The 15,220-nt window shown below is 36.1% G+C and overlaps 1 protein-coding gene across 1 annotated transcript; it reads right to left on the reverse strand.

The window, feature by feature from the left end:
* Positions 1-4,965: 4,965 nt before the first annotated feature.
* Positions 4,966-8,457, reverse strand: LOC127431572 (potassium voltage-gated channel subfamily C member 1-like). Its single transcript, XM_051682040.1, has 2 exons — positions 7,990-8,457; positions 4,966-5,930 (listed from the first exon to the last, which is right to left on the reverse strand). The coding sequence occupies exons 1-2, from the start codon at positions 8,455-8,457 to the stop codon at positions 5,151-5,153; spliced, it is 1,248 nt and encodes a 415-aa protein (XP_051538000.1). The 3' UTR covers positions 4,966-5,150.
* Positions 8,458-15,220: the final 6,763 nt, after the last annotated feature.

Below are 15,220 nucleotides of genomic sequence, written 5' to 3' on the forward strand. Positions count from 1 at the left end.
GTCAGCATTAACATAATCCATAAGGCTCCAATGGTTTAATCCATGTCTTCCAAAGTGAACCAGTTGGTTTTAGGTGAGAACAGGCCAAAATATAACTCATTTTTCTCTGCACATCTTGCCATTGTAGTTTCGAGCACGATCATGATTTCAAGCTCGATTACACTTCCTAGCGCTTGAGGCAAAGGCAGAGTGCTAGATGACACTATAGGAAATGTAATCGAGCTTGAAATCACGATCACCAAGGAGACATTCAGAGCCAATGTAAGGAGATACATTTTGGTCTGTTCTCACCCAAAACCAACTGGATCTCTACAGACGACATGGATTAAACCACTGGAGTCTTTTGGATTATGTTTATGATGCCTTTATCTGATTTTTGGAGCTTCAAAGGCCTGATCACCATTAACTTGCATTATATGGACCTACAGAGCTGAGATATTCTTCTAAAAATCTTCATTTGTGTTCTGCAGAAGAAAGTCATGCACACATTTTAGATGGCATGAGGGTGAGTAAAGGATGAGAGAATTTTACTTTTTGTGTGAACTAACCCTTTAAATATTGATTCTCATATTTCACCCACACTTAATCAAAACTGTGCCACAAATGCTGTTGATTTAGCTTAACTTGTGTTGAACACAGAATATTTCAAGCCTAGCTTTTTTTTAAGTTTGATATGCTTAAGTGAAGGCAAATATTGCCGCTGTAAATAAATTGTGCACAAATTATTACCATTAAAAGAAATCCTGTTGATGTATATGTGTTTCTCCCTGGTATTTTAACACATGTATCTTTTTTGTTTTTTAAATAGAATTAGCCATTTCCCCCCACTTTCATAATGTTGAATATATAAAATTAAACTTCTGTCAGCACTTAATTTGTCTTATCAGTAGGCTATACTATTCTGTAACATACAAAGGATACACTATTAAGAAAAATGTCAAGACTACAATGCGGAAGCCTTCTTCTTTTTCAGTGTGTTTGTGCCACCTTCTGGTAAAAGGTGGAGACATTTTTTAAAAATCTTACCCTAGCCCAAAAATGCTAACAGCAATCATAACAAAGACAAATAGCAATATAATAATATCAATCTATTATTTTAATACGTTTGTAAAAAGCACACTGGTGAAGTAAACTCAGCTCAAAAGGTTAAGCTTTATCAGTTGGATATGAATTATTTAGGACCTGGGACAGAAAGCTACAGGCTTGTATTATTGTACACTTTTACATATACATCATTTTTCTATATAGCCTTTATGCCCGCCCACACACACACTCAGTACTTTATTAGGAACACTATGGTCCTAATAAAGTGCCAGATGTGGTCTTCTGCTGTTGTAGCCCATTCGCCTCATGGTTTGACATGAGCTTTTTGAGATGCTATTCTACTCTGTAATTGTACAGAGTGGTTATCTGAGTTACCTTAGACTTTCTGTTAGCTCGAACCACTCTGGCCATTCTCTGATGACCTCTCTCATCAACAAGGTGTTTCTGTCCACAGAACTGCCACTCTCTGGATGTTTTTTGTTTTTGGCACCATTCTGAGTAAACTCTAGAGAGTGTTGTGTGTGAAAATCCCAGGAGATCAGCAGTTACAGAAATACTCTGTAACTTATGACACAATGTGAACTCAGGCGTCAGTGAAACAATGTTCAGGATGAAGGAGCGACTCTGAAGAGTCACTTTGCAACTATAAGCTTTTGCTGTGTTGTATAAGATTTTGCTGATATCCGCAAACGGTGACTACTGTCGGAACACGCTAGTTGACCGTGGCTTCTCTGGAGCAGAGCAGCGTATGCAAAATTTGAAAGAAAACAGCGAGAAATGCGTGCACACACAAACCGACTCCAGTATAGTGCAAAATATTTGTATTTCATTTATTCATTTGTTTTTGGACATTTTACAGAGGCAAATTCTGGCGTTTGGTTTGGGTCATACATTTAAACAAAAAATGGACTCAATATATCGTGCCTACACCTAGAGGTTGACCGATATATCGGTTTTGCCGATTAATTCGGCACGATAACAGATTTCTGGAACTATCGGTTAACGGCAAAAATCCATACCAATAGTTTTTCCCTGTTGTGTCCAGTGCTGGAGCAGCTGGGAAGGGTCTGATGTCGTTATACAGTATGAGAGCAGCCTCTAGAGGCGAAATAAAAACTATCACTTCACTAATGCTTTGTGGTGTTTGTTTGGGGAATGGGGAAAAAATGTGATCTCAGTGATTTCGACTGTGGTCTTTACACTCTAGAGACTGTTGTGCATGAAAATCCCAGGAGATCAGCAGTTACAGAAATACTCAAACCAGCCCGTCTGGCACCAACAATCATGCCACGGTCCAAATCACTGAGATCACATTTTATCCCCATTCTGATGGTTGATGTGAACATTAACTGAAGCTCCTGACCCATATCTGCATGATTTTATACATTACACTGCTGCCACACGATTGGCTGATTAGATAATCGCATAAATATGTAGATGTACAGGTGTTCCTAATAAAGTGGCTGATGAGTGTATATTATTCTTTTTGCACTCTATTCTTTCAGGTTACTCTTCATATACTCTATTTTTTTCATGAGCACTTGACCATACACTCAAAAAAATAAAAACAATAAATAAATAAATAAATAAATAATATATATATATATATATGTCCTTAAGATGAATCGCTTATGTTGTATTATTCCTCTTTTGTAAGAGGTTTTGGATAAAAGTGTCTGCCAAATCAATAAATGAAAAATGTAAATGTAAATATATCAAAATTATCCCTGCACAAGTAAACATAAATAACTATCCTCCCAGGACCCACACTGTAAAAAATAATCCTGTAAAAAAACAGTAAACTACTGGCAGCTGTGGTTGCCAGCAATATACTGTAAAAATACGGTGTGTTACCGCTCTTGAAATTAACAGCAAGATACTGTTTTTGACAGCTACAGTATACAACTGCAATTTAGCAGCATATTGCAATTTACCAATGCATAGTGGTGCCATGTAAAGGGGGGCACCAGCAGCTCACTAAAGGTGGTGCAATCGGCCTCCTTGACCCATCCAACATCAACCTCCCAATTTCACCATTATAACCCACAATGCAGTGCTATACTGTTATTTTACTGTACAGGTTGTTGTTGTTTTTTGTTTTTTCATCAAAAATACACTGTTCAATCCTGGCAAAATTGTACATGTAATATGTACACTGCTTCAAAGGGGGGGGCTAAAAATATACATTTCAAAATGTCACTATAACTTTCACCAAGATGATATCATGATTTTCATTTTCCCTTAATGCCTTGCATAGAACAGCTATTTACAGTAAAACTAGTCACTTCACAGTGAGCCTGCTCTTGATCTCCCAGAATGCAACATTTTTAACAGCAAACTACTGTATTTAAGAATCACAGTAGATTGCTGTAGGAATTTGGCCGTAAATTTACAGTAATTTTTTACAGTGTAGGGTCATAAGGCCTTTACTGGAACACAGGGCTGTTCCATCTGTAGCAGAGCAGAAGGATAAACAATGAGAAAAGATGGTAAAAGATAAATATTAATAATAATAATAATAATAATAATAAACCCCCACAAAACTCCTCAGATCTAAATTATAGCACATTATTCCTTTGTATTCCTTTGTTTTATTCGTTCTTAAAGTACCCCCTGATATTTTAAGCAACGTTAATGAATGTGATTAATTTTACAACGTTACTTTTTGAAAATAATAAAAACAATGTATTTAATAATTTTGATGTTTAAAGTGTCCACACTGTTTGCTTGGCATTTTGGTGTTTGCAGCAAACTACAGATGGACGACAAGCCATTTTTAGTGAATTAATTTTTGGGTGACATTACTGAAAATTTCAACAAAGTATATCTTTACTAATACAACTTTAATAAAAGCACAAACATGCACTCTTAAAAAAATTAAATTTGCAAATAAAATAAATAACTAAAAAACACTACACGTAAAATTCAATGGATAATGCAAATTATGTACAAAAGATACATGCAAGTATACAGAAAAAAAATATACAGAGTCTAAAGTATAAATGCAACAGGGTGCAAATTTCTCACCCATTTTAGGAAATGCTTCCACTGGAACACTAACAAAATATTGAATCTGGAAAAATGTTTAGCAAATTTTTGTTTACTGTCAGTGATCCTAAGGTAACACCCAGATTTCTGGCTGATATGTTGTTGAATTGCTGCCAAATTTTTGTTTACGACAGATGAGAACTTGTGCATGTAAGCTTCTTAATGCAGTTTGATTTACAGTTTGATTGATATCAGATCAAATCACAATCAAAACTGCAACACAGTGAATGTTTTGATTATATATTTAGATTAGTAGCCTACATTTACATATGCATACAGTATAAAGCAGTAAATATGTGTTTGTACTCGCTGTGTTTTGTATTAATAGTATTATACAGAGGCCCCAAAAAGTAGACACTTAAGCCACACATAAAACATCTGAATGTCATTTCATTAGCTAAAAAAATATAGGAAACCAAGTTGCATTTGTAAACAAACGATACTAGAGCTTATCTCAGAAGAACCTTTTATTGAGCCATTTTTCAATGACTTATAACCTACTGTACCTAGCAGAGTAACCAAAGGTGTCTTCATTTTGAGAAGTTCTTGCTTTGTCATTTAAAACCTAACACATTTTGTGAAATGCTTTGCTTGAAAAGTGTGCTTGTGTTAACTTTCTTTAAAATACAGTAAATGCCACCTGCTTTGATATTTTGTTAATAATATGACATTCATACATTTTTAAGTGTGGCTGAAGTGTCCAAATACTTTTTCTTTTTCTTTTTTTTTTTTGTTTTTTTTTGTTTTGCCACTGTAGCTATTTTATTCTAATACTTTACTGTCACATTGATAATGAACTTTATCAAAATGTTTGATAAAGAAAACTGTCTGAAGTTAGTCTTAATCTGTAAATGAATTGTGTAACACTGATGTTTTTCCTCCAGTTTTAGACTCCAAGGAGGGCATATGAGATGAGATACACACAACATGCATACCAACTTCTACTGTACTGTACTGTATCACATTGTATAGCTCATAATAATTCAATATGTTTCGGTGATACCTGCGTTTCTGTTTAGCAGTTCTAGACAGAGGCCTTGGAAGACGATGGGACTGTATTAACACTTCATTTTCCTCTTCCTGGGCATTGAACACTTTGCCTTGGCCAGGGAGTAGAACCTGATGAAGTTGTTGACAATTATGGACACAGGCAGGACAATAAGCATAACCCCAACCGCAGCACATAGAATCGCTACCCACTGGCCTTGAACTGTAAGGGGTATGATGTCTCCATAACCCACTGTGGTCAGTGTCACCACTGCCCACCAGAAACTGGACGGGATGTCTTTAAAGTGCGTGTAAGGATTACTGTTAAGTAGTTCTGCGTAATATGCCATTGTGCTGAAGATGAGCGTGAAACTGAAGAGTATCACTGGAACTGTGCAGAAGGCAGGTGCGCTGACGCGAAGCGTGTAGTTGAATACTCTCACACCCAACATGTGTAGCATCAGCTTGAATACACGAAGAACACGAATGCATTGCGTTACACGTAGGAAACCCAAAACCCCTTCACAGTGCTTCCATGAACACCACTGGAAAAACCACAGGAACAGGGCCAGAAGATCAACAATGTTGAGAACATTCATGAAGAAATTTCGTTTGCTTGGGCAACTGACTGCGTGCAACAGGAACTCAATGATGAACCATATTAAACACACTAACTCCACTATATCCAGAACTCTAATCAGTCTAAAAAAATCCTCCCATGTGCTCATGTTGGCTTGTGACCCAATTTCATGGTATGTTTGGTACAGAAAAGTATTAATATCTCTGTGTGTTTCCAGAGCAAATGCAGTAATAGAGAGCAGGATGAAAAGCAGAGATATAACCGCAATGACCTGGCAGAAACAGAAACAATGAAAATGAGTACGAAACCTCTGCCTTGGAAACTTATTGAGAATTGAGTGGCAAAATCTAAAACTCATATAGGCCTAAAACACATTACATTGAAAATAGATTTGTAGATTTTCAGACCAAGATTATTAAATGCTGTTAAATATTGTTCATTGTTAGTTCATGTTAACTAATGTTGTTAACCCTTTAAGCTCGGATTGACTGCAGAGAAAAAAATATCATCAACTATAGTCTTGACCAACACAAAATAAAAAGCTTAGAAGCTGTACTTTACAATGCATGCAGGCATAATGACCAAAACTGAACAAGTGCTTTGAAATCTGCAGACAAATCAGAAGTGTTCTGTTTTGATAATTTATTAAAACATTTTGCACTGTACATATTATTGTAATCAGTAAAAACATAAAACTGATCAAATAGCCATGTCTCATATGTCGTTGGAAAGCTCTCAAAGAGTAGAATACAACTGGTCAATTTGTTTTACTAACAGAAAAAAACATATAAAGAGTACTAGCTAAGTGTATGTCTTTGACATACATGTTACATGTAAACAGGTGTTGCTTATAAGCCTCATTTTTGCTTATAACTGCACGAAAAATAAACGGAACATACAATATCACTTAGCGGAGGGGATTCCCGTTAAAACGAGCTCACACGCATTGTAATCTGATCATTAGATAATCCACACGAAGCACTATGTGCACTCAGCAAATAATGTGCTATCTAGCTAAAAACACGTTAGCTTTCCTGGATCAGATGACTTTATCTGAAATTATGTAGTAGGTTGTCCAGCGTCATAAAATGCTAAACCAATCATATTAGGATTCAGATCACTGCAATGAGAGGTGGAAGTCATCCAAATATGGGCAGAGAGGATTGTTCACCCTAATTACATATGGCCACAAGGAGACGGCACCAAGTACATGACACAGACTCAATGATGGCTCAAATGACACAGAATGGAACTTGCATGCTTTGGAAAGTGAGATTACCTTTAGTCATGGTTGTATTTGCATGTGTAATTAGTTGTTAATTATTTTATTTGTTTGGAGAGGCTTTTGGGCATTTGGAGATGTTTTCAGACACTAGGAAACATTATTTTTTTAATGCTATAACTTTTGATTGGTTTGTCGTATCAACACAAAATTTGGTGACATGACTGGGAACAAAAACATTTTTTTTTTTTTTTTTTCACCCTGACATAAATAATGTCAAATTTGAAAAATACGAAAAAAATTATAATATTTGGCAAAAGTTATTTTTTTTTTTTTCAGCAGTTAGCAGTTCTTAGGCTGAGAGTCTCATAATTTATCATAAGTTTTATCATTAAAAATTTTGAAAAGTTGTTTTTAAATAATACCAAACAACTGACCCTCTTTGGTTTTTATGTAGAGTTATAAGCCTTTAATTTTGGGCATGGCACTGAAACAGGAAATCTTTCAAAACACCTTTCAGAGCTTAAAGGGTTAAATAATGTTAACAAATGAAACCTTGTTGTAAAGTGTTAGCGAAAATGTGAATAGTGCAAAACTCCTCAGTGATAACTATGCAGTTGATAAGGTGTTCTGAATGATTTTTAGAATGTTGCAATTAATTGTTACCTCAATTATCTATTTCTATAGATAAACAAACCCATAGAAATTACCATCGTTGGTGTAAACTAATTTGTAAGGGAAATTTAGTCCGAATAAATAAAAAATTTGAATCATATAAAACCAGTTAATTTAGATGTTACCACATGAAGCAAATTTTTTTGGTTACCAGTCAAAATAGTTTTTTCAGTGTCCTATGCAATTTGTACTTGCTGGCCCAAGTCAAAAGAGCCCCCTCAATGATATTCAGGACCTTAGATATGACTCAGACCCTCTTCAATGGTGCATAGAATTTTTTTCACCCTAATAGCACACCTCTCCTCAACAAGCTACAAGTTATGATTGTTGTACTGTATCATTCATGTAACACAAACGGTGAGGGATACACTAAAATTTAAAACTTGGGTCTAAGTATTATAAGCAATAGCATTAGTAAACACATTTACAATACCTTAGCTGTGATGGATGAATATGGGTCATCAAATAAAGCCCAAATCTTTGACTGCCAAGCTCTAGAGTTGTTGGATTGATCTCTCTTGCATGGAGGGTCAATCTTAGACAAAGCCTCTACATAATCGCTGTGCTGTCGAAATGCAGCCCAACAGCAGGGCTCCACATCCATGTCACTAATACCCCAGAAAGCAAACTCCTCTTCTAACAATACACCGCACAAGTTGGTTGGGCAGTGCAACTTTCCACTTCTGTAGTATTGCATCACATGGGTGAATACTTCAGGCTGGCGGTCAAAAAAGAGTTCTTTTGGAGGTGACTCGGTGTCCACCAGCTTGGCAAGACGTGACACTGGAATGGTCATCAAGGTGCTCTTGCACGTCTCGTGTTTTACCCCACTGACATTTATCACAATTCTATCACTACTTCTCTCGGATGTTTCCAATGAGAAAACACCTTCAGAACTCATAGTAGCAGAGTCTTGGTGTTCTGCAGATGACTGGTAGGTGATTTGTATCTACAGTTAAATAAAATAATGACCATTAAGGTATTATCAATGACAAAAGACTAAGATAAAATATTCACATATGAAAATACTTATGAAACCAACTTTTATGTCCTTTATGTTTGCATTTGATCAAGGGTGTAACAAAAGTTCAAGATTGGAGGGATAAAATAAAACATTCTTTAACATTCTGCCATTGAAAACCCACGCTGAAAAAAATTACTTGTAAGGTTTACTTACATTTTACTTTTTCCACACAGTTTTTCAAAATACGTTTAATGGAATAAAATGAAGTAAAATCTACTTCACTTCATGACATAATATTGATTGAAATGAGTAAATGTAACTTTTCAGTTAAAACTGTTACTTTTACTTACAGATCTGATGTACATTGTACTTCAAAAAAACGTAGTAAAATTTAAATTAACATTTTATTAGAATAATTCAAATGTTGAACTTTCCTTATAAACACACGAGTAATCATTTACCACACAACATACAGAGCCTTCCACCAGGAAGCTTAATGCGTGTTATGCAGTCATTAAACAACATCCCCTTGCATTGCTGGAATAAGAAACAAAATACAGAGCTGCAGAACTCAACACTTGGTGCACAAAACACAATGTCGGTAACAATCAACAGATAAATATTTTGATCATTAGCAGGTCATTTTGACTAGAAAATGAACTTCAGACTTCACAAAACAAGAAGTTACCAAACATAACAACAAAATCAACAATAAAAACAATGTAAATAAACTTGCAAACAGTCAAACCATGCAAGCTCATAAATTATTTAAGCCCGGTGCATGCTGGCAACACCAGCTTTAAAAAGTTAAGTAAAATGTACTTATTTTATTCACCGTGAAATTTACTACAATTAGCAAATAAACATGAAAAGGTTTTCTACTTTAGGATTTTAATATAAATAGCATTTTCTTATAAGCTAGAGCATTAATTTGTACATTTTTGAATTGAATACAAATGTAGAATTTACATAAAATTTTCAAGTTCACGCTTTAACTTATTCAATGTAGAAAGTACTTAATCTTTTCTGCTATATTTAACCACAAAATAATTTTTTCTGTGCATTTGGATTGAGCACTAATCTGGGGCAGGGTTCTGGCCCTGCATTTGATGGTCAGCGCAATATATTAGAAACAATAAAATAACAGCCTTTTATGCACACACACACAAATCGAACTTGCCTTTTCCTTGGACACAGTTTGATTTCTGTTGAGAGAGATATAGTATCTCTCTATCACAACTGTTTTATATAAAGTTTTAAGATGTTTGGCTCTGGTCAGATTGTTTCTTGAAGTTGTGAGATGCCAGCTGTCCTACATATTCTGGGTTCCATTCCCATCAGCCCACTACTCAACATTTGTATCTTTGTTTGGATCAACACTTTTAGACACACACATTCAGTAGACAGATGAGCAAAGTCAGAACTCACAAAAAGGATTTATTTGATGGTCTTTTTGTTTAAAAGAAGAAGAAGAAAAAAAAAAAAACAGAAGGAGCCATTGATTGCGCTAATGTTGCTATGTCGGGCTGGCAGAAGGCTGAAACAAACAGGGCGCTCTTTTCATAGTGCAACAGAGCCACAATGTTTAGAGGTTTTGGGAAAATTACTCAGTATTAAGCTGAGATAGAAAAAGGTATTTTTATATTTAAATAATACTCACATAATGTAGAAGATAAGACATTCCATACATTATCCTAATGCACACCAAATACGCAGAAACTATAAATGCAATGTATGCAATGCAGAGGGGCACCACACAAAAGGGGGCGCCAACAGGGCCATTTTTGAAGGAGCTAAAACATTCATGGCACCAGCGCCGAAATAAGTTTTGAAGTGGGGGGCTTCAAGATTGTCACAATCACGGTGACTGACTAGTTATTTATCTACTTAAATATTCTTTAAATATACACAGTTTAAATGTTGACGTAATCTATCTAAAGGCTTCCGCGCCAGCACAGAGAGAGACTGGCTATACACTTGCATTATATTCACAGTTCACACATACTTTTGATGAGGCAGCTGTCTTCGGTTTCGGATACTACTGGACAGTGTTAGGTGTAACACATTACAAAGTACTGTAATCTGATTACATTTTGCGGTAATGCAGTAATGTAACGTGATACTTAACAAAATTAAGTAATCTGATTACAGTTACAGACATGAATAAAATTGATTTTCATGCGCTCACAATCAATCTCAGAGAACTCTGTGTCAGCGTGCTCCCAGTCCTGGAAGAGGCATGCAAGGCTGGGCCGGCGACAAATCCTCCTTAAATATCCACGCTCTGCCCCATCCTCTCGCGTCTCCCTCAGTTGTCCCTCTGCAGCTGTCGTGGGAGGAGAGGGGATCGTGTATATATGGAAAACAGTGCTCGTTCCCATCTGACAGAGGTATATATCGCTCACAAGGTGGGAACATTTGCAGAACGGCGTCTTGAAAAAGACGTCGCTAAGCAAATGGCTTTTTATGTTCTTTATGTACTGTACACAGTAAAACACAAATACAATTCAATAGCGTTACAGATACACAAGTGATAAAGGATACTCCATTCATACGAGCACAAGCAGGGAGATAATCCACTCGCTGTATAGTTGTGTAAACACACACATGCTGCACATGTACACACACAACAGACATACATGTACACAGACATGCATGATGCAACACATAAGCAAACCTGTATAAGCACACCGAAAAGAAACAACAAGCATTCAAATACACAATGGTTGTACTATCAAAGCTTGTAACAATGACGGTTGAACAGGCGGGAACCGGCTGAACAGTAAACATAAAATTTAATGGTAAACTTAGGACCAACATAAACAAACGTGCTCCATCACGGCCCGGCCACGCCCTCCTCCTCGTCACAAAGCTGTCTGCAAATGGGTTTTCAGAAATGTTTTCAGTTCATTAGTATTCTTTTTCAGCCATATGACACCAACACAAACACAGGTAAACAAGCTTACCGTACACATACATGCCAGCTAAGAAGATTGTAGATAACGGACACACACACACACACACACACATACCTGAAGATACTATTTCAGCATATTTGAGATAAGAAAGTTAAATTGCATTTTTAGAAATGCATTGATCTCTTTAGCCAAGTTGCTGTCTTTGTCATATTGCTGTAATTTGGTTAATATTTCAGTCAATATTAAAGTAATAAACGAGCTATTAGTGTCACATTTGTTTTTTTCTTAGAAAGTAACTTCAAAGTAAAGTAATTAGTAATCTAATTACTTTTCAGATGAAGTAATTAGTAATCTAATTACACCCCCCAAGTAATTAGTAATCAGTAGTGGATTACTTTTTTGAAAGTAACTTACCCAACACTGCTTCTGGAACACTGTATTGGTTCAACTGCGTGTTCTTGTGTGTGGGTCCCTCTGTTTTATGTGTCTATTTAATTGTTTGACAGTCTTTTATTGTTCATCTGCTCATCAAGCACAATATGCCCTGTATTTTATACCTTTTTAAAGCAGCATATTGCATTTGACATTATGTGACTTGAAGAGGTAAGGGTTAAAGTTATATCCTCATCCCCAATAATAGGATACAAAGCAACATTTGTTCATTATTCTACTTTATCTAATTCTGCTGACTTTACAACTGATCTTCGATATCAATGTTGTCTTACTGTGAATATATTCAATTTTCCCTCTTAAAAGAAGAATAACATGAAACCCACGTTGTTTTTAAAACACAATTATTTTACTTGATAAGCTTGATAATATTGTTCAAACAGTATATTGTCATTCTACGACTATCATATAAGTCATATAATTTAAGTTATAACTACTAAAATAAACATCTGGACTTGTGTATACCGGAACATATCCTTATGGTTCAACGCGTCTACAAACAACACAGAATGGCAGTGACAGCAGCACGCCCTCATCCACTTTCATTCATTTCTGGCTTTTTTTAAGTCAGGTTCAGGGTCTTTTGTAGATCAGTGATGGACCGATCAGACATCTGCATATTTCCACTTTTCTTAGGGAAAAGGCCAAAATGGCACGTTTACCTATTAAAATGAATATCAGATGCTAAAACTACATCGAATTATAGTCCTTACCAGGAATATATTTTAACATTTGTTGTTGTTTATGCTTGAAGACTTGCTATTGGCTGTTGTCATTGTACAATTAATGAGGTACGTCTAAGCAGGCTTTGGGGACTGTTTGGGGGTGTTATTAATTCATATTTAAAAGTTATTGGGGGTTATAGTTATGTTTTAAGTTCCATTTAATGTTAACTATGTTGTTTTATGTAATGACATGGGTTTATTTTTTAGTTACTTTAGGTGAGATTAGTGTTCCTTTCAGTTAGGAGCAATACTGTTTAATTTAGTTAAAGTGTGACCTATTGATTACTTGAGCAAGTTAGCATTTTGATCATTATTGTCTATTAAGAGCAGGAAAGCAATCACTTAATACAACTAGTTGTTTTTATTCTGTCAGTTCTCACTATATATTACTTTCAATATGTGCACCAGAAGTGTGCATATTTTCATGTCAGTCAAAGTTCAGTTGAGGTGTCGGTTTGAAGAGGGGCTGCGACCCCCCCAGTTCTAGCAGTTCCAGCACCCTTAGATGATGGCCAATCAATTCTGTCTATATGTTGTCCCTGACTACACAGGAAGTTTTACTTTTTTCCCCTCATGTGCAAGTAGGTATAGCTGCAGTCCCGAGATCTCCAACTGGGGGCAGAATCTCCAAAATAGGACAAGTTACTCCAGAAGGGGGCAGGGTTACTCCAAAAAGGGGATTGCACCAACTCCAAAAGGGGGTCACTTCCACACATGGTTAGGGTTAGGGAAAGGGTTAGTTTAGGGGCTCCCTATATCTTTACTGGCAGTTTGGAGCTCCAGCCCCTTTTTGGAGCTCTGCCTGCAGCAAAATTCTTATCCTCACATGTTCTGGCAAAATTAATAAATAAATAACGCACATAGAATAGTAGGTTAGAACTTGAAATCTTAATTTGAAATCAGTTGAAATAACTACCTGAAACAAGCAAATACTTGTAAATATTTAGCAAATATTTTTATCCAAAGCTACATATGCATATTTATTATAGAGGCAGAACACTTAGATCAGCCTTATATTAGATGCCCTGCCAAGGTTAACAATGTTGATAGCCAATGGATAGCCCATTGCAGGATTCGAACCTACGCCGGTTAAGTTACAAACTCTGCTCTTTAACCATGCCACACCACCAAATATATATTGAAATATATATAAAGCTGAAGTGTGTAACTTCTCAAAAGTTCTTTTTGAATACGCCCCCCATATCTGTTGATTGAACAAATAAATAGTCCTGCCCACAACTCACGCCACTGGTTGAGTCAGTGTTGCTGTGACTGGCTGGATAGGTCGCTCAAAATAAACAGAGGAACAGAGGAATACTTGTACAGTACGTGTCTCTGCATATTAAGCTGGGATAGCAGAAAGTATTTCAACACTGAAAACGTGACACTTCAACTTTCCCAGATACAGTCTAAAGGAACTTTAATGCTCTTGTGCTCTTTTGTCTGTTGAAGCTATTTCATTTACTATGGTATCTATGGGATACCAAATTTGCATTGCAAATGGATATTGCAGTAGCACTTAGAAAAAATGGGCTCTCTAGTAAGTCTATTAAAGACACCTGGCAATTCCTGACATCCCATCTGGCTTTCCAAACAGAGGAAACTCAGTAGCATTGGCAATGGTTAGACATCACCATTGACCTCAGTGTCACACTAAGAGGAATTTTCTCATGTAAGGATTCTGACCAAGTGTGCAAGACATGAATGAGAATTACAGTGACAACTTAAAGGCATTCAATTATCATCTTAAAGGGATAGCTCCTCATGTTGTTCCAAACCCATGTGACTTTCTTTCTTCCATGGAACACAAAAGTAGATGTTAGTCTCAGTCACCATTCACTTTCTTTGCATCTTTTGGTAATACTTTACAAGAAGGTTCTATTTGTTAACATTAGTAAATGCATTAGGACTGTGTAATGAACTATATTTCATTTATTAATTTCAGTTAATGGTATTAGGCATTAATTAAGGTTAACTTTTTTAAGTTCATGTTATCTAATGTGGTTAACTAATGTTAGCAAATACAACCTTATTGTAAAGTATAACCCATCACTTTTTATTTTCAGTGAAAGTGAATGGTGACTGAGGCTGGCATTCTGCCTCCTTTTATGTTCCATTGAACAAAGAAATCATTCAAGTCATGCTGGTTTGAAACAAACAATCAAAACAACCCAATTTGAATTCACATTTACACTGGGAGAATCATGATTATTTTATAAATTTAATTTAATTTAATAATTTAATTCGGTTTAATTTAATTTATTTTTAGGCAGGGTTGTCATTGCCACTTTAGCACTGAATGTACAGACATTCACAGTTAAAATATTTTTAGTTTTTAGCTGTTCAGAGGAGCATTGACCCAGTGTGTGCTGTGTTGTTTGGTTGTCTTTGTATCATAGCGACAAACACCAACAGGTAACATGAGATTTTGGTTGTAGGTGGACATTTGAGGAAGGATGAAGTGTTCATATGACACACTCACAAAGGAGGAATACAGATACAGCATTAGGACCCAGAAGCACATCTGTTCCTGCCTCTGCTCTCTGCCTCCTCTTTTCCTCCTCTCCTCTCTCAGATCACTCACTCTTCTCCACCCTACCTGAAGCA

Source organism: Myxocyprinus asiaticus, chromosome 41, assembly GCF_019703515.2.
Source record: "Myxocyprinus asiaticus isolate MX2 ecotype Aquarium Trade chromosome 41, UBuf_Myxa_2, whole genome shotgun sequence".
NCBI classification, from domain to species: domain Eukaryota; kingdom Metazoa; phylum Chordata; class Actinopteri; order Cypriniformes; family Catostomidae; genus Myxocyprinus; species Myxocyprinus asiaticus.

Excerpts from the sequence above, each read along its gene's own strand:
- LOC127431572 (XM_051682040.1), bottom strand. The coding sequence starts at position 8,457 with ATGAGTTCTGAAGGTGTTTTCTCATTGGAAACATCCGAGAGAAGTAGT. Across the intron at positions 5,931-7,989 it reads ATTCATCCATCACAGCTAAG|GTCATTGCGGTTATATCTCT; the intron begins GTATTGTAAATG and ends TGTTTCTGCCAG.